The sequence below is a fragment of the Erythrolamprus reginae genome, chromosome 6 (genome assembly GCF_031021105.1).
Source record: "Erythrolamprus reginae isolate rEryReg1 chromosome 6, rEryReg1.hap1, whole genome shotgun sequence".
Lineage (NCBI taxonomy): Eukaryota > Metazoa > Chordata > Lepidosauria > Squamata > Dipsadidae > Erythrolamprus > Erythrolamprus reginae.
In genome coordinates, this window is record NC_091955.1 from 70,059,162 (window position 1) to 70,084,313 (window position 25,152).

Here is a 25,152-nt window from a genome sequence, read left to right on the forward strand (position 1 = left end):
ACCTTCAGTTTCATTACCTCAAAGTATAGCCTATGTATAAATCAAGATGGTCTCTTGAAAAAGAATTTTCAGACAAAAACAATTGTCTGAAAATTCATGAAGTATATCAGCTGATAAAAAGATGTCAAAGTCCTACCTTTTCCTTTAAATTATATTTTCCCAAGGCTCTATACCAAATATCTAGTATCGAAGGAATGTTATACAGATACCTTTATAACAAAGTTTTCTGCAGACATTGTTGAAATATGCTATCAATGTCTGTCACTTGCATTCCATTAAAATTCAGATTCATTAAGTATATTAAACGTGGGAAAATGAAGATCACTTTAAAAATACACTTTTATTTCAGCATTTATTTTCTATCATTAAAAAGTCATCGATGTTGAGTAGACCTGGGGGAAAAATGAAAAAATGCTATGCCTAAAATACTGATTTAATATGCTTTAAATATACAGGTGGAACTTAAAAAATTAGAATATCATGCAAAAGTTCATTTATTTCAGTATTGCAACTTAAAAGGTGAAACGTAATTTATGAGAGAGACTCATTACGTATAAGCATGCATATGTATTCAGTACTTGGTTTGGGCTCTTTTTGCAGCAACTATTATTATTATTATTATTATTATTATTATTATTATTATTATTATTATTATTATTTTTATTGGATTTGTATGCCGCCCCTCTCCGCAGACTCGGGCCGGCCTCAGTGCGGCATGGCAGTAATTTCTGCTACTTTTCAGAGATCCGATATTGTCCTATGTACAATCCTTGTTTTATTGATCGCATGTAATATTCTAATTTTCTGAGATGGTGGATTTTGGGTTGTCACGAGCTGTACTGATATTTTGGCATTTATTTTGCATCTCCCTTAAGATTATTCTATTTTATATACTGTTCTTTGATGCTACCTGAAAAAGCAGGAAGATAACATATGCAAATTTATTTGCATTGTAGGTAAGAATGAGGGAACCTATCTGTTAGCTCCCTCATTCCTTTTCCTTGATTTATTAGGAATGCATCTCAATTCTCCGTACTGAAGGAGTGGGTCCAGCAGTCACGTGGTTGCTCCTGTCCAATCCGATGGGACTGAGCCTAGTATTAAAAAAGCCTGCTGGATCCGCCCCTTCCCCAGAATTTGCTCAGTCCCGCTATCCTGCGGTCGTGTGAACGCTCGTTCCTCTCAAAACACCTTCCCTTCGATCTTTCTCTTCTAAAAACAGTAAGATTATTCTATTATTAAAGCTTGCCGGCAGTGGATTCTACTCAGCTGTACCGGCCTTCGAGTTTGGGGGAGAAGTGAGTGGCACAGCCATTCGCGGTTTTGTTTTTCCCTCCGTGCTGTCGCTGCGGCCGGCCTGGAATTTAACTTTATTCCTCTCGGCCTGGAGGTCCTGCCGGGGCAAGCCACTGTTTATATAAGGATTTAAGGGCTATTTACCTCCTGCGGTGTGGGACTTGATTGTCTCCCGGACTTAGTTCCCTCCGATTGCAAATTAAACGGAGCGGGTTTTTTGGCGCGAAGGCCCTCGCGCCCAGTAACTTCGCACTTTCGGTTTTGCCCTTCTTGGTCAGCCATCAGTGCTTCCAGTCCGCCGCTTGACCCTGGAGTAGCTGTGAGTCCCTCAGGTCTATTCTCCACGGAAGTGGCCTCCAACCAGTGTGCCTTGGTTTACTTAAGTTAAGTTTAGTGAGGCCTGCCACGCTGCATTTAGGGACACGAACTCTTGGTACTGTCCGGATTGCCCCTAAGTCGCAGCCGCTCCTGGGCCTAGGAGCAGGGTCACCTCTCCTCTTGGGAAGCTCATTAAATTCTTCTCCCCCCTAATTTTCTTGGCTCAAGCCTCGTCTTCTGTAATTTGTTCAGACTATGGCTTCTTTTCCCAGGAGAGGCACTACTAAAGGTCCCAGAGAGGTTAGGCCTACTGGTGATGAATCTACTAATATCCCCCAGGCCTCTTCCTCCTCTTCTTCAGGGGCCCATTCCTTGGCTAAGTCCACCAGGGCTGAGAAGAGAAGGGACCTAGCCCTGCAAAAAATACATGATAAATCAGCCAAACGTTTAAAGGTGCAGGCCCAAGTGCATATGAATCCAACCCCCCCAGAGGCCTCTAACCTGCCTCTCTCTGGGGTTCCTGTGCTATCCCTGGATGAGCCAAACCTAAATCCACCCCAACCTAACCTATGGGGCTTAGGTCCAGAGGAGCCAGATATTACTGAGGTTTCCTCCCAGCCAGAACCCTCTCAGGCCTTCAGGGATCCTCCTATTTTTCCGGCTGATATTTCTTCCTTGCCTCTGGAGTTTCAGTCTATCTTGTCTGTTTTGACTAAAACCATTGATGCTAAACTCTCGGCCATCAATGTTCCTTCCTTGTCTCATCCCCCTCCACGTTCCTCCCGTCCCGTGAGTTCTTCTCCTTCCTACAGAGCCCCAGTCATGGAGGACTCTGATTCCTCTCAGGAAGAGAATGAGGACGTGGATGCAGAAGAGGATGATGACCCGTTTCAGCGTCTGTCGGAAGATGAGGACTCTCAAATTAAGATTCCAGCCCCAGCTGCCATCTTTCCACCTCAACTCTTCAAATCTCTCCTTCTTAAGGCAAGAGTATCCACGGGGCTAGCCGCGCAAGAAAAGCAGGCTACTCCTTCCACAGACCCTCCGGAGGAAAATCTTCCTTATTTCATGGAAGAACAGGAAGACAATGAGGTAATTCCTATGCCCAAATTGTTTAAGGACGCCTTGCTCAAACAGTGGGACCACCCAACCTCTGGCTTCACTCCCACTTCCAAGGACAAGAAGCTTTACAAGCTCTCTCCCTCCTATGAGGAACTCCTAGCCAGTCCCAGGCCAGATGATCCGGTGAAGACTCTTCACTCGGCTGCTGCCATGCCTGGCGAAGCAGAGGAGGTCCTCCATCCAGAAGACAAGCGTCTTGAGCAAATGCTCAAAAGAGGTTTCTTCGCTGACTCATGGGCCATTAAAAGTGCTGCAGCAGCATCCTTTTTTTCCAGAGCTATGCTCTTGTGGCTTCGTCAGCTCCAACAACATCTACCTCCAGATGATCTACGAGGCCAACAAGATTTCAACAAAATCTTCGCAGCTGCCCAATATGTAGCGGATGCTACTCTCCAATCTTCCAGATTTGCAGCCAGGTCAGTAGCGGCCTCCACAACGGCCAGAAGACTTCTATGGCTCCGCCCTTGGCAGGCGGGAGTAAGGCAGAAGTGGCAGTTAGCCATGGGTCCTCTGAAACGCAATCTCCTCTTCGGAGACCTTCTGGACCCTCTCCTCACAGAGACCACGGACAAGAAAAAGGTCTTAGGACCTACCACCAAGAAGGCCTCTAAACCGCAGTCCTTTCGGCGCACAGGTCGTCAACAGGATCAAGGTTTCGCCTTTCAAAGGAATCCAGGTCAGTATTCCCCTCGTTTTCGATCCCAATCTAGAAACTCCAGGGGCAGAGGTTCCCGCTACCAGAGGGGATCCTCCTCTACCAGAGCCTCCAAAAAATCCAGATGGTGAGTCTCCCTCTTTTCCCATAGGCGGTCGCCTGGCCTGTTTCTCCTCCGCCTGGCACTGTTCTTGTAAGGACCCCTGGGTCATTGATACTGTGGAAAGGGGTCTCCGTTTAGAGTTCATTTCTCCTCCCCCTAACCGTTTTATTTCTTGTCCTTCTCCCAGCTCCTCTACATCTCGTATCCGAATGGAGGAGGCTATTTCTCATTTGTTAGCTATTAAAGCTATCCAGCCGGTCCCCTCTCTCCAGAGAGGCTTGGGCTTCTACTCCATCCTCTTCATGGTCCCTAAGACCTCTGGAGGTTGGAGAGCCATTTTAGATCTAAAAAAATTGAACCAGTTCATAAAATATAGGAAATTCAAAATGCATTCCTTATCCATCTTAGCCGCCCTGCATCCGGGGGATTTTATGGTCTCCCTGGACCTTACGGAAGCCTACCTCCATATCCCCATTGCCAAAGGCCATAGAAAATTTCTGCGTTTTGCTTTTCAAGGCAGGCATTTTCAGTATAGGGCTATGCCATTTGGGCTCTCCTCAGCTCCCAGAGTCTTCACTAAGCTCTTGGGATCCCTGGCGGCTCATATCCGGGCCACGCCCATTCATATTTTATGTTATTTAGATGACATTTTAATTCATGGGAATTCAAAAAATGGAGTGGCTGCAGATCTCTCCTCCACCATGTCGGTTCTACAGAACCATGGTTTCTCTATAAATTTCAAAAAGAGCCACCTTAAGCCATCTACTTCCATTCTACATCTGGGAACTGTCATTAATTCTGAGATATCCCAGGTTTTCCTCTCTCTTGAGAGAAAACGCAGCATGTTGGATCTCATCGCTCGCATCCTATCCCAGTAATCTGCCTCCATCGTCACCCTATCCTCCCTACTGGGAAAGATGGTGTCATGTATTGGCATTGTCCCCTGGGCCCGCCTTCACGCCAGGGAACTACAGTGGCTTCTGTTACCATTCCAGAGATCGGGCCACAGCAACTCGACTCGTCGCATCGCCATTCCACCGACAGTTCGCAGATCCCTCAAGTGGTGGACTTCTCCAGCCCTAGACAAGGGATCTCCCTTCCGGTGCCCAGACCAGTTTGTTGTCACCACAGATGCCAGCCTCTCGGGCTGGGGAGCCCATGCCCAGGGTCTACTAGCCCAGGGCACGTGGTCACCGGAGGAGGCTTCCAGGCCCATCAATTGGCTAGAATTAAGAGCCGTGTCTCTAGCTGTAAAGCAGTTCAAACCTCACATCTCCAACCAGAATGTTCTGATTCTTACCGACAACATAGCCACCAAAAGCCACATTTGCAGACAGGGAGGCACAAGATCCAAGGCCCTCATGAGGGAGGCCCTAAAGTTAGGCCTTTGGGCGGAGAAACATCTCCAGTCGCTCCTAGCCGATCACATCTCGGGGAGCCTCAACGTCCAAGCGGACTGGCTCTCGCGAGCAGATGGAATCTCCATCAAGCACTGTTCCACCAAATCTGCCTCAGGTTCGGCCATCCAGTGCTGGATCTGTTTGCGACCGAAGCCAATGCCCAGCTCCCTCGTTTCATCTCCAGGTTTCCATCCCCGGGAGCAGAGGCAATCAATGCTCTCAGGAGTCCTTGGCCTCCAGGTCTACTGTATGCCTTCCCTCCAATTCCAATTCTGCCAGACGTGGTCCACAAGATCATCCTGGAGAGGGCTCGAGTAATTCTGATCGCCCCTCACTGGCCTCGCAGGCCCTGGTTCGCGGACCTCCAACAGCTGTCCGTCCAGGACCCGTGGCGAGTCCCCGTTTCGGAGGATATGTTGCGGCAGGGGGCCTCCTTCCATCCGGATCCGGAGTGGTTCCACCTCACCGCCTGGCTATTATCCGGAGAGACCTAGACCTGCGAGGGTACGACCCGGACACAGTGGAAATCATCCTGAAGTCTAGAAGAGGGTCTACCAACTGGATATACGACCATACTTGGTCCAAATTCCATCAGTGGGGCTCGCAGGAGGGCTTATCTCCCCTGTGTCTTCCCATTCACAGGATAATCTCCTTCCTCATGAAAGGTTTCCACCAAGGCCTCTTTACCAGCACCATCCGTCGCCACCTGGCAGCCATCTCTTCTGTCTTGGCGGGGCCTCGCAGGCAGCCTCTCCGCTCCTTTCTGGAAATCCAAGAATTTCTCAGAGGATTGGCCAACCTCAGGCCTGCTAAGATCCACAGATATCCTTCCTGGGACTTGCCACGGGTTCTCCATTCCCTTACTCAGGCACCCTACGAACCCCTGAAATCTGCGTCCCTCAGGTACCTATCCTTTAAGGTAGCATTCCTGGTGGCGATTACATCCGCCCGACGCATATCTGAGTTGGCAGCCCTCTCTATCAGACAGGACCTCTGTCAGTTCCATCAGGACAAGGTGGTTCTGCGACTGGACCCCACCTTTCTACCCAAGGTCAGTTCCATGTTCCACAGATCCCAGGATATTGTCTTACCTCCCTTCTGTCTCCAACGGGAGCACCCCCTGGCAATTAGATGGCACACTCTGGATCTTACTAGAGCGCTAAAAATTTATATTCAACGCACAGGACCCATTCGGAGGTCTGAAGCACTCTTCGTGGCCTATCATCCCAGATCTATGGGATCCAAAGTGTCTTCAACAGTAATAGGCCGTTGGATCAGAGGGACCATCTCTAAGGCCTATGAGACAGCTTCCCTCTCCATTCCAAAGAATATTACAGCGCACTCCACCAGAAGTGCTGCCACATCTGCCGCTTGGGCGACTCAAGCCCCGTTGGAGGAAGTCTGCAAAGCAGCCACTTGGGCCTCGCCAAATTCCTTCATAAGGCACTACAAAATCGATTCTTACGCCTCAGCGGACACTGCCTTCGGCAGAAGGGTACTCCAATCCGTTATCTCTCACGATAGCAATCTAATCCCACCCTAGGGGCCTATCTATTGGGTATGTCCCACGTGACTGCTGGACCCGCTCCTTCAGTACGGAGAATAGGCGTTGATTGCTTACCTGAACGCCTCTTCTCGTACGGTGAGTGGGTACAGCAGTCACTTCCCTCCCTTTTGTGTGGTCTTCTATGACTTCTATTCCTACCTTTCTTCTAACACATGAGAGTTGAACATTATGGAGCTTCACTACTGAGCCTAGTCTACGGATTCGCGAATTCTGGGGAAGGGGCGGATCCAGCAGGCTTTTTTAATACTAGGCTCAGTCCCATCGGATTGGACAGGAGCAACCACGTGACTGCTGTACCCACTCACCGTACGAGAAGAGGCGTTCAGGTAAGCAATCAACGCCTATTTGCTTCATTGAGAGATTGAAATCTTTGGATTAACTGGATTGCTGTAAAGGAAAAGTGAAGATCATTTAGAATGCTTCCAAACATTAGGTGTTGTAAAAGAGGCCTTTTTAAAGATAACAGCCATCCCCCAGTATCAGAGTTCTGTTTGCTGAATGTAGGGAAGATAAACTGTTCCTGGTTTCTCTGTCAGGAATTTAATTTGACCTTCATTTTCCCTTTTTTTTTAAAAAAGTAGCTAAGATGTAAATCTTTACTTTTCAATGCAGAAGATTTATGAATTGTATTAATTGGCTTTTACTTTTATGTTTTATATTTATAAATTGATCTTATTTTTTTTCTTAAATATTATCTTTCCAGACATTTTCAATTTTTAATTTGAAGTACAGTGGTACCTCTACTTACGAACTTAATTGGTTCCGTGACCAGGTTCTTAAGTAGAAAAATTCTTAAGTAGAAGCAATTTTTCCCATAGGAATCAATGCAAAAGCAAATAATGTGTGTGATTGGGGAAACCACAGGGAAAATGGAGGCCCTGTTTCCTCCCAGGAGATTCCTAGAGAGGCCCCACTGAGGCTTCTTTCTGCCTTTTCCGGTTACAGTTTCAGAGGCTCAGGTTTGTAAGTGGAAAATGGTTCTTGAGAAGAGGCAAAAAAATCTTGAACACCCGGTTCTTATCTAGAAAAGTTCGTAAGTAGAGGCATTCTTAGGTAGAGGTACCACTGTACTTTAGACCAGGGGTCCACAACCCCTGCGCTACGGCGCACTACCAGTCTGTGACCAATTTGCAACTGGGCAGTGCAGCCCAATGCATGCATGTGCACTCAACTTGCATGAGTAGTGGTCCGGCATGTATGCATGTGCAGATCAACTTGCACAATTCAAGGTGTATGTGCACATGTGGTGTCTTGCTGCTCGCACAGGTTGAGCTGTACATGCTTGTGTGCAGGCCCACTTCTTGCATGGCCCAGTTCTCCCAACCTCTGGGCCACCAAGCCATAAAGGTTGGAGAGAGCCTGCTGTTGTAGACATAATTAGTTTTCTATCTATATCATTAGTGTTATAGATTCAAAAGACTGTGTGACTATGTATAATCCAAAAGAAGGCTGTGAAAATATTTACTGACACCCTCCCCACCATCTTGGACATAAATTGTTTCAATTCCTACCATCAAAACAACGCTATAGAGCACTGTACACCAAGACAACTAGACACAACAACAGTTTTTTCCTGAATGCGATCACTCTGCTAAACAAATAATTCCCTCAACACTGTCAAATTATTCACTAAGACTGCATTACTATTGTTATTAGTCTTCTCTTCGTTCCTATCACCCATCACCTCCCACTTATGACTGTATGACTGTAACTAGTTGCTTGTATCCTTACCATTTATGCTAATATTGATTGTTTCATGATTGCTTATTTGTACTCTATGACAATCATTAAGTGTTGTACCTTATGATTCTTGATGAATGTATCTTGTCTTTTTATGTACACTGAGAGCATATGCACGAAAGGCAAATTCCTTGTGTGTACAATCACACTTGCCCAATAAATTATTCTATTCTATTATTCTAAATATAGGTTTACTCTCTTTATTTTGTACTTTCACGCATGAACTTATATTTTTCTTATACGTAATTCATTCTGTCATTCTGCTCCTTTAATTATTTATCATAAACAGAGGAAATATAATTTTAATTTGTGTTCCCTCAGTTCTTTTTGTGTATAAAACTTTATTTTGATATAGTTATTATGTGAAACCTGATTTGTATTCTCCTACAAGCAATAAAATGAGCTAAAGCTTGAGTGGTCTCAGTACTGTAAAGATGAAACCTAAAATCCATTTTTGTTCTTCTGAAAGATAAATCAAGTGTCCCTTTGGCCAGTCCGATTATGGTCACTTCTTTCTGTAGTCGTAGTATATTAAACCTTATTTTTAAATAAAGGAATCTATATTACACATATATGCTCAGGGTTTCTTTCTCATTCAAAGATTAACTTAAAATGCAGAGAAGGAATCAGACTTAGATTCCAAATTCTTTGATTGAACAGAACAATTTCTGAAAAAATGAGCACAGAAAATGAAACAGCACCTATACTGCGCTGCTTTGCTTTAAACATTTTTAAGTTGTTCTGTGTAGCATAGAATTAAACTGTTATCCAAATTTCTTATTTTGCTAGCATGTATTCTGTCTTTTAAACAGATGCTTCTGTAATATCACTTAGAGGCTCATTTCCTCTGTATGGCTAACTTCGGTAAATACTTTCAGCATTCAGTGAAATATTCTGGAATAGAACCCTTTTAGGATTGATCCCTGAGAAGTATAATCACAAGGTGGGAACAGAGGAAATGACTTGTCTTGATACCGAGTCCTGGGCATCGCAGTACAGGTGCTGTTTCAATTTCTGCATTCTTTTGAAAAGAAAAAAAATGTTCCGATACATACATCAGGAAAGAATTTGAGATCTAAGTTTGATTTCTTCTCTGCATTTAAGTAAATAGGTTTCTAAGTGCCTTTAATTTGGAACCTTTTTTTGAACATTTGTTTCTTATGCTAAGCATGCTTTTCCGCTAAACATGCTAAAGGAAAGTATGTGGATGGTTTCTAGGAGACAAGAGATTTTGTGGCTGAATAGTGGGTGAGATAACCCATCTGTAGTGGAGAGAGAGAGAAAGAAAAAGGGAGAATGCATCACTTCTAAGCCACCGAAGCCAGTGACTGTCTCCTGGTTCTAAATTGGGAAGTCAGAAAACATGTCCATCAACTTGCATTGGACTAATGTGGTAGATAACAGCCCATAAAATGAGTCCGTCATCCTGCAGTGTTTTGATTCAGGCTAATTTTATTATTTTTATCCCTGATCACCAACTGTCCCTTGTTGATAGAATATATTCACCAACTGTCCCTTATTGATAGAATATATTCCTTCCTTCCTTCCTTCCCTCCTCCCTCTTTTCCTTCCTCCTTTCCTTCCTTTAATGCTGTTTGCCTTTTCCCCCCCTTCCAGGGTAACCAGGAGCCAACAGCTACTCCTGACACAATGGTCCAGCCATTCACCACAATCCCATTCCCACCTCCCCCACAGAATGGGATCCCTACAGAGTATGGCGTTCCCCACACTCAGGACTATGCAGGCCAGACCAGCGAGCACAATCTGACAATCTATGGAAGTGGACAAACACATGGAGAACAGAATACAAATACAGCCACCACGCAGAATGGATCTCTTACGGTAGGTTCAACACCATTGAATGCTGGGAATTTATTTGATTGATTATTTGGTATTTATATCTTTAAAATGGTATAGATACAGTAAGTATTACTCATTCAAAGTTGCAGTTTCAGATTTCCTCTGAAATCCTTGGGCAAAAGCTCGAACAAAAGAAAAGATTTCCCAGTTGCTGCAAAAAGAAATGGAACAGCCAGATTCATTTGAATGAGGTTGTTTATTATTAAAACATGTTCTATCGAACTAACTTAGGATACTATGGGTATCTAACCATATTTTCTTCATTTTGTGTGTGCAGGTGCTCTTGGACAATGCTATATTAGGTGTTCTTTTCTGTGTGGCTCAGGTTATTTTTTACTTCCTAATATTTAACTAACTTGCATCAGGCAGAATATGAGTTACATCAGGCCATTGTCCTTTCCAGATTTGTAAATATCATGAGATGTTGCTCCACAGTCATCTTAGGTGTGTTAATCACATATAAAGATACTGGTGCATATCTATCTTACATTCTTGACTGGCAGCTTTAGCCCAAAAAGGCGTAGAACCAAAGGGTAGAAGTGATCATCTAATCTAAACCATTGCTCAGTTCAAGACCTGCTAATATCTTTGACACTGGCCATTTTAGTCCATTTTAAGACTTGTAGAAGTGTAAACTCATCACATCCTGTGATAGCCGATTCTACTAACTTACAGCTCATATAGACAATAGGTTTCTCCTAACATATACCCTCAATGTCCTTCTGTGTAGTTTAATCCATTACTTCAGGTCTTTTAATAGGACAGGGGGTCAACCAGAAGACCTCCAACTCCATCATACCAGACGTGGGTTCCTATGCTTTGGTGCACCACTCTGGTAATGGCCCGTTGATTGCGCAATTTGTGCATGATTGCTCTGATGCTGTCTTTGCCGGTCCATGTGTGCCGCCATCTTTTTTTCCTAATTTCCAATGACTTTTTTGCTCTCTGAGCATGCGCAGAAGGAAAATTGTCCCTCTGCGCATGCGCAAAAACAAAATCATGTGAGGGGACATGCACGTGTGCACTAGCATGAAACATTGCAATGTGCACCGCAGCGCACTGGTAGAAAGGTGAAAGGAACCCACCCTGTGTCATACTGTGAATAGAAAATAAGTCAAGTTCTCCATCTCTATATAATATAGTTAGGTGACTTTATTTAGTTTTTAATCTGTCCAAAGCACATTTTGTCTGTGGCATTGCTCTGATCTATTAAGTTAGTTATTCTATCAAGAAAGAATGTTCGGTTAGTCAAGTATGATTTATATCCAGTAAATCCATGCTGGATCCTATTGGCTTGTATCATGCTTTCCCAATATTTCACAAGCATGTTGCTTTAAGACTTTGCCCAGTATAAACCCAAAAAATGACAAGTCTAACAGTTTCCCAGATATTCCTTAAGGAGGAGATGACCATTCTTTCAGGAATTCTGAGATTACCAAAAGTGATTCTATGATTTCCTGCACTTGTTCTTTCAGTAGGGAAGGAATCCATCTGGCTGTTGAGAGATAAATTCATTTGAATTAGTTACAGTTTCTCTTATAGTCTCCTTAAATATTGTAAGCTGCAATTTTCTTCTCCCACTGGTATAATCATAATGCAGCTAAGACTCCATTTTCCGCCTGAGAGAAGACAAACTCAAAATAGGAATTAAAAAGGTCCTATCATCCAGTGCCGCTTCACTGGTTTCTCCTGTCACATGGATTGCGGTCTCTTTTGCTGTGCTTTTATCTTTATCATACAAGAATAGCTTTTTGATATTTTTTTAAATCCCTTAACAACCCTCAAGGTATTCTGAGCTAGCTTTTTTTGACAAAGTTCCTGCAGTTTCCAGAGATCACCTGTATTCTTTGGTTATGTTTCCCCTTTCCCTTTTGTGTAAATGTCACATTTTCTCTTTAATATTTTAATTCTGCATTGAGGTTCTCTTATTTTTGCATCTTTCATGGGATGTTTGCACCTTCAGTATTTCCTTTCATAAGATTTTGTATGCTTCCTGAATACTTTTCCCTTCATTTCCAACTGTTGGATCCATTGTGCAAATGTTTGACTTCCTTCTTCTCGGGATCTCACTGATGGACGAGCACGGATTAGAACAATATCTTCATTGTATTCCAGGAAGTGGTAGCTTTATAAGATAGCTGGCAGTTTCTTTGCAAGTTCAGGAGAGCTAGCTGATCTGAATTCTGAGCAAATTTAGAAATTGTAGCCACTCAGATCTAAAACTTTCTCATGCTTTTCCCCCCCATCATAACCCTTTTAGAAGGAGACAACTTGTCTTTTTTCTTATTTTTAGCCCTCTCAATCTCTCAGTAACAAATCTTTGTTTACAGTCCGTGTAAAGATAATTTATAGACAAGGGCTTTCATCCTCATCCTCCCGGCATAGCTTATTTTTAACTACAGTGTTCCCTCGCTTTTCGTGGGGGATGTGTTCCGAGACCGCCCGCGAAAGTCGAATTTCCACGAAGTAGAGATGCGGGAGTAAATACACTATTTTTGGCTATGAACAGTATCACAAGCCTTCCCTTAACACTTTAAACCCCTAAATTGCAATTTTCCATTCCCTTAGCAACCATTCAGATTATTACTCACCATGTTTATTTATTAAAGTTTATTTTTAAAAAAATATTTATTAAAGACAGATGGTGATGACATATGACGTCATCAGGTGGGGAAAAGTGGTATAGGGAAAAAACCCGCAAAGCATTTTTTAATTAACATTTTTGAAAAACCGTGGTATAGACTTTCCGCGGAGTTCGAACCCGCGAAAATCGAGGGAACACTGTATAACGAATCTTTTTCTCTTTAAAATTATAAGAATTTTTTAAATATTTTAGTTTTAAAATGTCTCTTTGTTCCTGCAATTTCTCAGATTCTCAGGTACTTAATCTGTTCCTTATACTGATTTTACATTCTGGTTATTTGTTTTCAGATCAGTTCTTGCTGGCACTCCTCCTCTTTAATTTTCTAATTTTAACCCATATTTGACTTCAATAATTCATGGTCTTATTTCAGAATTGCACGAAGAAGCATTGTGGCTGACCAAATTGCACTCCTCTGCCTTTTGGTTTCTGTAATGTAGCCCTTGTGATCCTAATGGCTGTTTTTAAAGTATGTATTACTTTTGTTTGAAGAAAGTATTAACAATAAACAAAGATGTTTTTTTCATAAAAGTCTGCTAACCTATTTCTTGTCATTCTAATCCAATCCAAATCATGCTGTGGTTTCTCCATATCTCCAATTTTCTCATTCCAAACATACATTAGCATTACAACACTCTTTTTATTTGTTGCATTGCTTCTTGCAATCTGCAACTTTCTCCTCAGTCCAAACATTAGAGAACATACAGGCCTTTTGGTCCATTGTCAGTTATTCATTCATTCATTCATTCATTCATTCATTCATTCATTCATTCATTCATTCATTCATTTATCAGATTTGTATGCCGCCCCTCTCCGTAGACTTGGGGCGGCTAACAACAACAATAATACAATGTAAACAAATCTAATATTTAAGTTAATTTAAAAAAACCCAATTTAAGAAACCAATCATACATACTGACATACCATGCATAAATTTTATAAGCCTAGGGGGAAGGGAAAGTCTCAATTCCCCCATGCCTGACGACAGAGGTGGGTTTTAAGGAGCTTACGAAAGGCGAGGAGGGTGGGGGCAACTCTGATATCTGGGGGCCACCACAGAGAACACTCTTCCCCTGGGTCCCGCCAAACGACATTGTTTAGTTGACGGGACCCGGGGAAGGCCAACTCTGTGAGACCTAACTGGTTGCTGGGATTCGTGCGGCAGAAGGTGGTCCCGGAGATATTCTGGTCATATTCTTATTAAGATTATTCAACATGGAATCTCCAGTTAGCGCTTCAAGTGCTATATAAGTTCTATTTGATCCCCTACACTCACCATCATTAGAGTGTGCAATTTGGAAATTGAGACTCTCAATATCTGTAAACATCATCTTGAAAAATGTGAGAGGGTTCTCGCCCCACATCTGCATCATCCAATTAAAATAGACATCAGTTGTCAAGATCTGCTTGATTAGAACATGTATTCAGGGCTTCCAGTAGAATTTTTGTATTCTTCCAGAAGTTTAACGTAGGGTGCAAATCTAGGTTAACTGCTACAATCTAGACAAACTAAGGCATGTATCAAACTAGCATACAAAGCATAGAGCAAAACTTCTCAATAAACAGTGGGACATCCTACTAGGAACCTAGGAACTTTGGCTATGACACGTGACACCTCCTGAGGGACAATTGTATGGTTGCCATTTGGCCCTTCATTAGGTGTTACAGTTTTGACATGTGTTTGTCTAAATTGTCTTTTGGCAGGAAGGTTCTACAGAATTTGTCATCAACCAAAAAATTAGCAAGACCTGCTTGTTAAAAGATCACATATCCAGGGCTAGATCTGATATGTTCCACTCATAGGTGTGCTTGTTCTGTTGTACAAAAAAGACTTACACAGCAAGTCCCATACACCCTTCCTCTATAACTGAAATAGGGACTTCTAACCTGGCATCGAAATTTGTCTACCTTTATGCCACTTTCTTATCAACAATATGGAAGTGGAATGGAATTGCCTTCTTCTAAGGTTAATTTTGAGCTAACTTCTCATAAGTAAATTAGCTTTTCTCATACTTACAGAAATCAACCTTCCCTCATCCCCATTGTGAATTGTTCTTAGCTTTACCTCTCCCATTTTGACTTTAAAATTTATTATTTATTTTATTTATTTATTTATTGGATTTGTATGCCGCCCCTCTCCGCAGACTCGGGGCGGCTAACAACAGCAATAAAACAATATATAACAAAATCCGATACTAAAAACAGTTAAAAGCCCATTATATAAAAACCAATCATACATACAGACATACCATGCATAAAATTGTAAAGGCCTAGGGGGAAAGTATATCTCAGTTCCCCCATGCCTGGCGGCAGAGGTGGGTTTTAAGAAGCTTACGAAAGGCAAGGAGGGTGGGGGCAATTCTAATCTCTGGGGGGGAGTTGGTTCCAGAGGGCCGGGGCCGCCACAGAGAAGGCTCTTCCTCTGGGTCCCGCCAAGCGACATTGTTTGGTTGACGGGACCCGGAGAAGACCCACTCTGTGGGACCTGACTGGTCGCTGGGATTCGTGCAGCAGAAGGCGGTCCCTGAGGTAATCTGGTCCGGTGCCATGAAGGGCTTTATAGGTCATAACCAACACCTTGAATTGTGACCGGAAACTGATTGGCAACCAATGCAGACTGCGGAGTGTTGGTGTAACATGGGCATATTTGGGAAAGCCCATGATTGCTCTCGCAGCTGCATTCTGCACGATCTGAATTATCCTATCAGAAGCTTATGCTGCCATCAGCATCACTCTCAGAATCATTCAAGCTACTCCTACCCAATCTGGGTGCTGATTCTCTGGAAGATATAGCCAGATATATATAGTTCTGTAAAGATAAACTTGGATTTTAAATTTCTCTTGAGTTGCAGGGGATCCAATTAAGGATATGTTCTTCTTGGTTGACATTGTTTTACAGTCTCAAATTGGGCAACATGCTGACAGATTATCAAACTGAAAGCTTTAGCTATCTGTTAAGCTGTTGTTAGCTCTTAAATTCCTAATAAAGAACATTATAGTAAGAGCACATGGTGGATTTAATCTTTTAATCTTTCAGAGTTTTGCTTTGTCATTTTTTGCAGTGAGGCTGACTAACGATTCTTTTTTTTTTAAAAAAAACGATACTTCCTACAGGAGTATTGTGATTTTGATTTCATAAACCTGAAAGTGAATTTAAAAAATAAGGATCTTTAGCATCATGCAGTTTTAGAAACATAGAAACATAGAAACATAGAAGTCTGACGGCAGAAAAAGACCTCTTGGTCCATCTAGTCTGCCCTTTTACTATTTCCTGTATTTTATCTTAGGATGGATATATGTTTATCCCAGGCATGTTTAAATTCAGTTACTGTGGATTTCCCAACCACGTCTGCTGGAAGTTTGTTCCAAGGATCTACTACTCTTTCAGTAAAATAATATTTTCTCATGTTGCCTTTGATCTTTCCCCCAACTAACTTCAGATTGTGTCCCCTTGTTCTTGTGTTCACTTTCCTGTTAAAAACACTTCCCTCCTGAACCCTATTTAACCCTTTAACATATTTAAATGTTTCGATCATGTCCCCCCTTTTCCTTCTGTCTTCCAGACTATACAGATTGAGTTCATTCAGTCTTTCCTGATACGTTTTATACTTAAGACCTTCCACCATTCTTGTAGCCCGTCTTTGGACCCGTTCATTTTTGTCTGTAAAAAAACCCAACTGACTTCATGAATTAGGAGGACTTTTAAAGAACATGACAAGTAAAATGACGTGACTGGTATTCAGAAATGGCACAGTCGTAAAATGATAAAAAGACAGTGTATCATCTCATTTAGTCCAATGTTTGAGGCTAGTATCACAAGCCAAATATAGAAATAGCAGAACAACATGTCATTGGTAGGGCTAACAAGTCCTATAAGATAATACGCAGAACAGTAATATCAGTTCCACGAACATGGTTTAATTTTTTTTTTTTTGGCATAGGAATATATTAAAGTTGTCGCTCAATAGTAAAAGAGGCAAATCCTGGAAATGAAACCGGATCTTTTTTATGGCAGTGCTAAGCTGCATATATGTATATTTTAAAGTTGGTTGCCTCTTCATCCAGGCTTGTTTTATTTAATAAAACGAAGAGAGGATGAATAATATGAGCCTTGACCTTAGTTACCAGCTGCTGCCAAGCCTCCCTTTCTTCTTCCATATTAGGAGATATCTTCAAGTATACTTCATAAAAGAGCACTGTTTTTCATCAGCTAATAGGACTATAATGTGAAAAGGAGCTTCATATGTCACTTATAAAATAAGTCAGAGGAGTGCCTATTTGTTGCCTAACTTACATACTGGAAATAAATTAGAAACCAACTTGCTACATGCCCATAAAGATATGAATGGGCAGATGGACAGACACACGGAAGGATGGATAGACACATAGACGAGGAGACACACACAAGTACACACACACACACACACATATCACTAATAAATGGGTAAATAGCTCCAAGGAATCACAGAAGGTAAAGTTTGGAAAGGTTATTGGAGAACATCTAATCTAGCATCCTGCCCATGTAGGAAGGCAAAACTATAATATCCCTGACAGATGGCTTTCCCTGCCTATAGCTAAGGTGCACCTACCACTCAAGACAGACTGTTCCATTATTGAACAGCTGTTAGGATTCTTTTTTCCTTATGCTTATTTTAGATCTCATTCCTTGTAATTTAAACTTTTTTTTAACAATTCAGACCAATTCTGCTTCATCTTATACACATCAATTATACACATCAATCTGCCAGTCATATGCTGCAATAATCAGTAACTGAATGTAAACATGCCCGGGACAAACATAGATCCATCCTAAGATAAAATACAAAAAATAGTATAAGGGCAGACTAGATGGATCATGAGGTCTTTTTCTGCCGTCAGTTCTCTATGTTTCTAATCTTCTCTTCTCCAGGCTAAACATTCAACACTTTCAACTGTTTCTCATAGCTTTTCTTACCAGCCTCTTTATTTACTTGGTTGTTGTCCTTTAGTCATGATCTTGTCTATTTATCAAATTTATATCCCACCTTTTGGGATCAGCTCAGAGTTGTACATGTAGTACTCCCTGTGTACTTTTCCTTGTAACAGCAAACATATGAGGTAGATTTGGATGAAAGAAGGTGGCTGACCCAAAATCACCCACTGACCTTTCATGATTAGAAAAGACTAGAAACTGCCCCCACCAGTGATAATAAAATAACTTAACCATTGTGTCCTTCCTAAAATGCTGTACATACATAATATTCTAGGTGCAGACAGGTGGATACACAATAGGGAAAGTTTTGATCTTGATATTATCCTTCTGCTGATATGGTATAGTACTGTGTTTGCAGTTGCTTTATTTTGCAACTGCATTGTACTATTGGCTCAGATTTGGCTTGTGATTCATCTAGATTCTTTTCACTGGTGTTGCCGTCCAATTTGGAAAAACAAATCCCTGAGGTACTTTCCTTGGCACTTTCCTCTAGTCTGATACAGAGCCACTGACATATATTTGTTGGACATGGTTGTTCAGCCTGCTCTATATCCATGTAATGACAACATAGTCCAGACCATATTTTGCCATCTTGTCTATCAAAATTTTACAGAAGACTTGGTTGCATACTTTGCTGAAGGCAGGATTCATGTATTTCGACAGTCAATTAAACTATCATCCTGGAAAAAGAAATCAAATTGGCTTGAATTTTTTTATTTTTGACTAACTCTTGCTCGCTCCTACGAACAAATGCATCCACATCTTAAATACTAGTAGTCCTTGACTTACAATTATTCATTTAATGACTGTTCAAAGTTACCATATGGAATAATGATCAACTATGCTAAGTATATAACAGGCTACACCTAAACTAGGTTTCTTAGGACCAATGATATCAGCAAATACTACCTCTAAGGTTCTTTAGTTTAAATTCATTGGCTCTGTTTGCAGGAGTTACCTTGCTCTTTTTCTCATTACGGGCATTGCAAATAATAAATATTTTGCACAAGATTTTAATTTGATTGGCCATTGACCAACTCAACAGTTTTCTTTAAAACTTTAAAATTTACATGTCCCATATGCCTATGGAGTAGATGGATACAATCTTTTTGTTAACAAAAACTGAGTTCAGGAATTGACTATCAAAACTATTACGTGAATGGAACAATTCATGGACCAAATCCTTTATGTATCTATAACTGTTCTATACCTTTCTCTCTTCACCTTCAAATTACGGCTAGGCAAGAAAATTAGACACAAAGAAATCCAATATGATATTTGTGAATGATAAGTATTATCTTATAACCTCCCAACATTTTTCTTAAGTGCTAAAAAAGACTGGAGAAAGATTTTTGCCAGGACCATTATATGTTAGCATGTTCCTACACTTAGATGACATACCAAGCTAGTTTACAAATGACAGAAGAGAAAGTTGGGTAGGCAAAATCCTTCCAGCTGTATGCTGTTTGAAAATAGCAAGTTTTATGGCTAAATAGCAGCATACTTTTATGGCTAAGTTGAAGAACAAATGTACCAACTCATGTTGCATCCTTACAAGCCTTGTATATTTTTTGGCAGTTGCAGCTTGTACTAGCAAATACTCTTCTAAAAAACCAGATATGAGTTATTTTAGTAGAAATATAAGGAGAGTAATGGGGATAATGGGGATATATGATGAATCTCATAACTTACAACTAAGTGAATTTTGCATAGATTAAGAGCTAAATCTACATTTTTCTCCAAAAGGATAGTTAATATGCAAATTTAAATTTTATTCAATGGAAACAAAGCAGAACTTAATGTAGTTTTCTCAGTTCATCCTTCTAAGCCTTGATATAGGATAGAGGCTTTAAAATGGAATGCCTTCCCAACATTCTTCTTGCTTCAAAAAAATGTTTGTCAGTGCCCTGGAAAACACCTCCAACAAAATAAAACTCCGAGGCTAGATGTTCCTCAGAGTTCCAATGTGAGTTGGCACATCTGGAGAAACCCAGATCTGAAAACTTTCAGGGTTTCTCCATGCAATTGAAAATTCAGAACTCTGCCCCATACCCACAAGCTCATCACATGGTCCAATCAAATGCTTACGCTCAACTGGATACGGTCTCTACACAGGAGCAGGCATTTGCAGGCATTTGTTCTTGAGTAAAGGATTTTGTTTTGACTAAGTTTCTACTGCTTCAAGCAAAAAAAGCCCTTCCCAATTTCCCAGGCTAAAATATGAGACAGTTGAAGCAAACAGAAATAATGGCTTCCAGAATTGGTGATGTTATGCTTAGATTTATATTCTTTTAAGAATGTGCATAAAATTACACTAGTAAACTTTGAATTATTACATCCTGCTTTTCTTTGTAAAGTTGAAATATCATGAACAAAAAATAACTAGTTTTAGCAATAAGCAATGCATTTTCCAGATCTTGGGAATAAGTTTAAATATTCCAAAAAACCATTGCAAGAAAAAATGTTCTTGGTTTAAAATTTAACTTGGGGTTCTGTAACACATCAATGGCCCTTTAAACTTGGGCATCTTAACACGGATTTAGAAAATCGGACGAATTGTCTAGTAGTTTCTTTGATTATCCATTGAAGCCCACATTGAAGCCCTAAGCCATCTATCCCTGAAGAACTAGGACTGCTAAAAGTGTTTGTCTCCTAGTAACAGTCACTGTGTCTGTATAATTTCTATTTTTCCCCCAGTAGTAGTTAATTTAGTATAGAAAAACATGTTTGGCGGAGAGCTGAATATGGTAACACTTATGTGTGCTGAAATGTAAGTTCAATCTTTAATATTACTATCAGCAAAGCATCTTATTTTGGTCGTAGCTGTCACATTTAATTCCAGTAGTTAATAACCATTTAAATATCTATAATTTCTTTTATTATAAGTATACATCATTACTGGAGTGTATATTTGCTGCTAAAATAAGCCTGTTGAGGGAAACATTTGGGAATCCCAAAAGATCCTTTAAAATGTTGGTCACATTCTCCACCAAACTTGTACAACCCCTGTTGATCAGAATCTTAGACTAAACCAGAACTGTTGTTATAACCCTCATTAATGTATACAACAAAGATCTCTTGATCTCTAATGTATATAAATGTTTTTTGCAAAATTGTTCGGGCACTGTAATTATTTTGGAGGTTCGTGTAGCAGAAAACCAAACACTCTAAACCAGTGTTTTTCAACCAGTGTGCCGTGGCACACTAGTGTGCCGCGAGACATGGTCAGGTGTGCCGCGAAGCTCAGAGATAAAGCAAGAAAGAGAGAGAGAAAGCAAGAAAGAGAGAGAGAGAAAGAGAACAAGAGAGAGAGAAAGAAAGCAAGAGAGAGAGAGAGAACAAGAGAAAGAAAGAGAGAAAGAGAGAAAGAAAACAAAAGAGAGAGAAAGAGAGGGAGGGAAGGAGAGAGAGAGAAAGACAGAGGGAGGGAGGGAGAGAAAGAGAGCAAAAAAGAGGAAGGAAGGAAGGGAGAGAAAGGGAGGGAGAAAAAAATAGAGTGAAGGGGAAAAAGAGAGAGATAATTTTTTTGTCCAAACTTTTTTTAGCCGCCCCCCCTTCCCCTCCCGCTCAATGTGCCCCAGGGTTTCATAAATGTAAAAAATGTGCCGCGGCTCAAAAAAGGTTGAAAATCACTGCTCTAAACTACTTATTTTGTATCAGAATCAGCCAACATATATTCATTCACATACAAATAGAACTAAGCTTTATTTCCCCCATGTGCCTGTAATTCAGAAAGATTCTGATGTTCCTCATGTGAATGAGAAAGTTCCAGGTACATCTTAAATGGAATGATACCTGAATAAGGGAAAAGGGCAGTTGTGGGTTTCACTTGGAACTATGAGTTAAATAGAATGACTTGTGAGGGGCTTCTTAATTCTAAGTCCACCACATGAACCATAAGAGAGGGTTGAGGAGCATTGGTCTTGTCATAATTGTTTTCTAAAATCTTTTGGATATTGTTTTAGCAAAATGCTCGAAGTTTCAGTTCTGTCAAAGTGGGTCTGAGCCAGAAGAATTTGGTAAATGTTTTGAGACACAGTGCACATTCCAAGCCAGTGGAAATTTGGCTGTTCTCTTCCTTGACTTGAGATTAGGAAATGTCTATCCGATGTTTACATATAGTCTCTAGCTGGGAGCTGCTGGTTCTTGCCTAAACAGCTTTAGTTCTAACAAATCCACCTCAATCTTTGCGGGCAAACCTGATTTTATTTGATTCCTTTCCAGTTATTTTAATAAGCCAGAGGGGAGAGAATCTCTGCTTTCCAGTCTAATTTGAAATTGTATTTTATCTGAATTGAGCTGTTGCTGTGATGCTAGAAATTCAAGATTAGCTATGGAAATTTTTCTATTCTCAACGGTTATCTATTATATGAATAATTTCCTCTTTAATAAACTTTCTACTCTGGTCTGTCTGTGACTAATTTTTTCCCAGTAAAGCTCATTTACATATATATTTCTGTAATTTAACATAGAAGATCTCAGGGGGACAAAATCTGGCCGTGGTTGCAATATTCTCTTACTAGTTTGTTAGGATTATGAATTGTGCAGATGTCATGAAGACACCTGATCCAGACATATCATCTTTGTTTGAGCCAGCTCTATTCAGTATTCATCAGTTGGCCTGTTAATTTATTTTCCAAGAACAAAGAACATCCAGAAAATAAAATTTTATATGTGTTTTCATTATTTATTTTCAATCCAATATTGGAAATGAATTGTATAAAAAACTTGGAGCTCTTTTTATCTGTTAGCAGGATAAAATTTTCAATACAGAATGGAATGGATATAATTGGAGGATGGGCTGCAATTAAGAATTTTAATAGCTGATCCATTTTAAGCTAATTTCCTCCCTCCTTTCATTTGGCCCAGTCTTTTTTAACCTTACCATATTTTTCAGAGTATAAGATGCACTGGAGTATAAGATGCACTGGAGTATAAGATGCACTGGATATAAGATGCACTGGATATAAGATGCACTGGAGTATAAGACACCGATTAATTTTTGGGGAGCAAAACAAGAAAAAACCCCCCAATTCTGGCCATTTAATTGGAATGGGTGTGGTTGGGGACACAAGAATCACAGAGATTCACAATTCTCCTGCCTGATTCCTCTAATTGGATTTCTTCAGACTTTGATTTGGAGATTTTTATTTATTGATGTTGGTGGTGATGTGTACTGAACTGCTGGGCAGTTTGTGCTGGAAGACGCAAGTTATTTCAATATTTTGATTACTATTTCAGGCTTTGTGTGCCCAGGTCAATCACTTTCCTCCCCATTCCAAAAACAGAGTTTGCGGATATCAAAAAGGAGCGTTGCGTTTTGAGCAATGGGTGTTCCGGCTGGCACTGTAGCCTGAAAACACTTTCCTCCCAATTCCCAAAATGGGGCATGCAGAGATTTTTTTAAAAAAGTATCGCATTTCGGGTGGCGGGCAGCTCTGGTTGCACGCCCCATTTTGGGAATTAAGGAGGAAAGAGTTTTTGGGAGGCAGCGCTGGCCAAAACTGCCTGCCGCCTGAAATGCAATGCTCTTTTTTGGTCTCAGCATTCTCTATTTTTGCCACAAAGTGGAGGCTGGCAGGTAGGTGGGGCTACATTTGGGGTATAAGATGCACCCAGTTTTTGACCATTTTGGGGGGAATAAAATGATGCATCTTATATTCTGAAAATTATGGTAGTTCAAGATATTCCTTTAGTACAACCCCTCTCCCCATATCAGCCAAAGAATACCCCAATGTTTTTGTTTTTCTGGGTTTATTTTCAAGGAGAGATACATTTTCTGGTCACATTATTTCTCTTTGCCAGTGCAATAATATCCCAGGCCTAATAAACACTATTTGTGTTGAATTATGTGAGAAAATTATGATAAATTGTACAGGGAGCAGACTTAATATGCAAAATTTAATTGGTGATATACATACATACATACATACATACATACATACATACATACATACATACATTATGTCGGATCACCCTGGTATATTGTAGGAACGTCACAGCTCCTTTTTGCCTCTAGGCCCAACCCAGGACCATTTCAAGGAAGTTAATTTATTTATAGCCGACAACTATATTCTGTATGTGTCAAATGTGTGTTTTTTTTTTTTAAGCTGGAATTTTAAAAATTAAGGGAGACTAGGATGGTCCCATTTCGGCCTTGTTCTGGCCTCATCAGCTAGCCACACCCTTCCTTACTGGGATTTGATCCGGTGGACTCTGCCTTGTAAGGCAGAGAATTAGCAGTTGAGCTATCAGATCAGATCCCTTCCAGCTGTGTACCAGGGAGGGGCTATATGTGGTTTTTTTTTAATGTCGGATCACCCTGGTATATTGTAGGAACGTCACAGCTCCTTTTTGCCTCTAGGCCCAACCCAGGACCATTTCAAGGCAGTTAATTTATTTATAGCCGACAACTACCGTATATACTCGAGTATAAGCCGACCCGAGTATAAGCCGAGGCACCAATTTTTGCCACAAAAACTGGGAAAACTTATTGACCCGAGTATAAGCCGAGGTTAGAAAATGCAGTGGCTACTGGTAACTTATAAAAATGGAAACCAATAAAATTACATTAATTGAGACATGTTTTAGAATATTTATTTTAAAGAAAACCAGTAAACTAGCTCTGTAAATTTAAAAGAGGGTAAACAAATTAACAATATTAACAATAAATTAAAAAGTAAAAAAAGTAGCTCAATCAGCAACAAAGCTAAAACCTAAGAGTTAGAATCCTTCAAAACTGGATTCCTTCTCATCATTAATTGGATTTACATTATTGTTCTGTTTTTATATATGCTGTCAGCCACCCTGAGTCCTTGGAGAGGGATGGCATACAAATCCAATTAGATAGATAGATAGATAGATAGATAGATAGATAGATAGATAGATAGATAGATAGATAGATAGATAAATCTGTATCCAAAGAAGAGCTTCAGCATTAGCTGCTGTGAGGTTATCAGCATGACCTCCAACTCTGTTATTGTTGTTTGTTGATTTTGTTGTTGATTTTGTTGTTGTTGTTGCTGCTGCTATATTTTGTCCATGTCAGCCACATGGTCTACTAATGAGTCTACAGAGAGGGGCTGCATACAAATCTAATAAATAATAATAAAAATAAATAATAATAATGACAAGAAGCTAAGTTCACCAGTTTCTTCCAAAGCCAGGCTGAGCCTCCAAGATTGTAAAAGTTGAAGCCAAGTGATTGTAATTCTCACCGGCCCAGAGTTTACAATGAAGCAACCACATTTAGCTGGAGAAAAATATGCAGACTCATCTATTATGCCTTAATGATCCCTTAAGCCCTTTGCTCAAACAGGGAACTGGAATAATTGCTAAAGGAGAGAACAGGAGCCAAACTGCACCTGGTGAACCACAAACACGTGCGGTGCGGTTTTGGCAAGGTGGATTTTTTCCGACAGGCTGGTCTCCTGGATGTACGGCTTCGACGGGCTATTTTAAATGATGAAATGACAGAG

The 25,152-nt window shown here is 40.7% G+C and overlaps 1 protein-coding gene across 7 annotated transcripts in view; it reads left to right on the forward strand.

Annotated features, from left to right (window-relative positions):
* The window catches only part of RBFOX2 (RNA binding fox-1 homolog 2), a 247,223-nt gene that overhangs the window by 154,392 nt on the left and 67,679 nt on the right, over positions 1 to 25,152 (forward strand). For all 7 annotated transcript variants that reach the window (XM_070756214.1, XM_070756211.1, XM_070756212.1 and 4 more), the window contains one exon: positions 9,819 to 10,043. In XM_070756214.1, the coding sequence (XP_070612315.1) occupies positions 9,819 to 10,043 (225 nt within the window). The remainder of the gene's footprint in view (positions 1 to 9,818; positions 10,044 to 25,152) is intronic.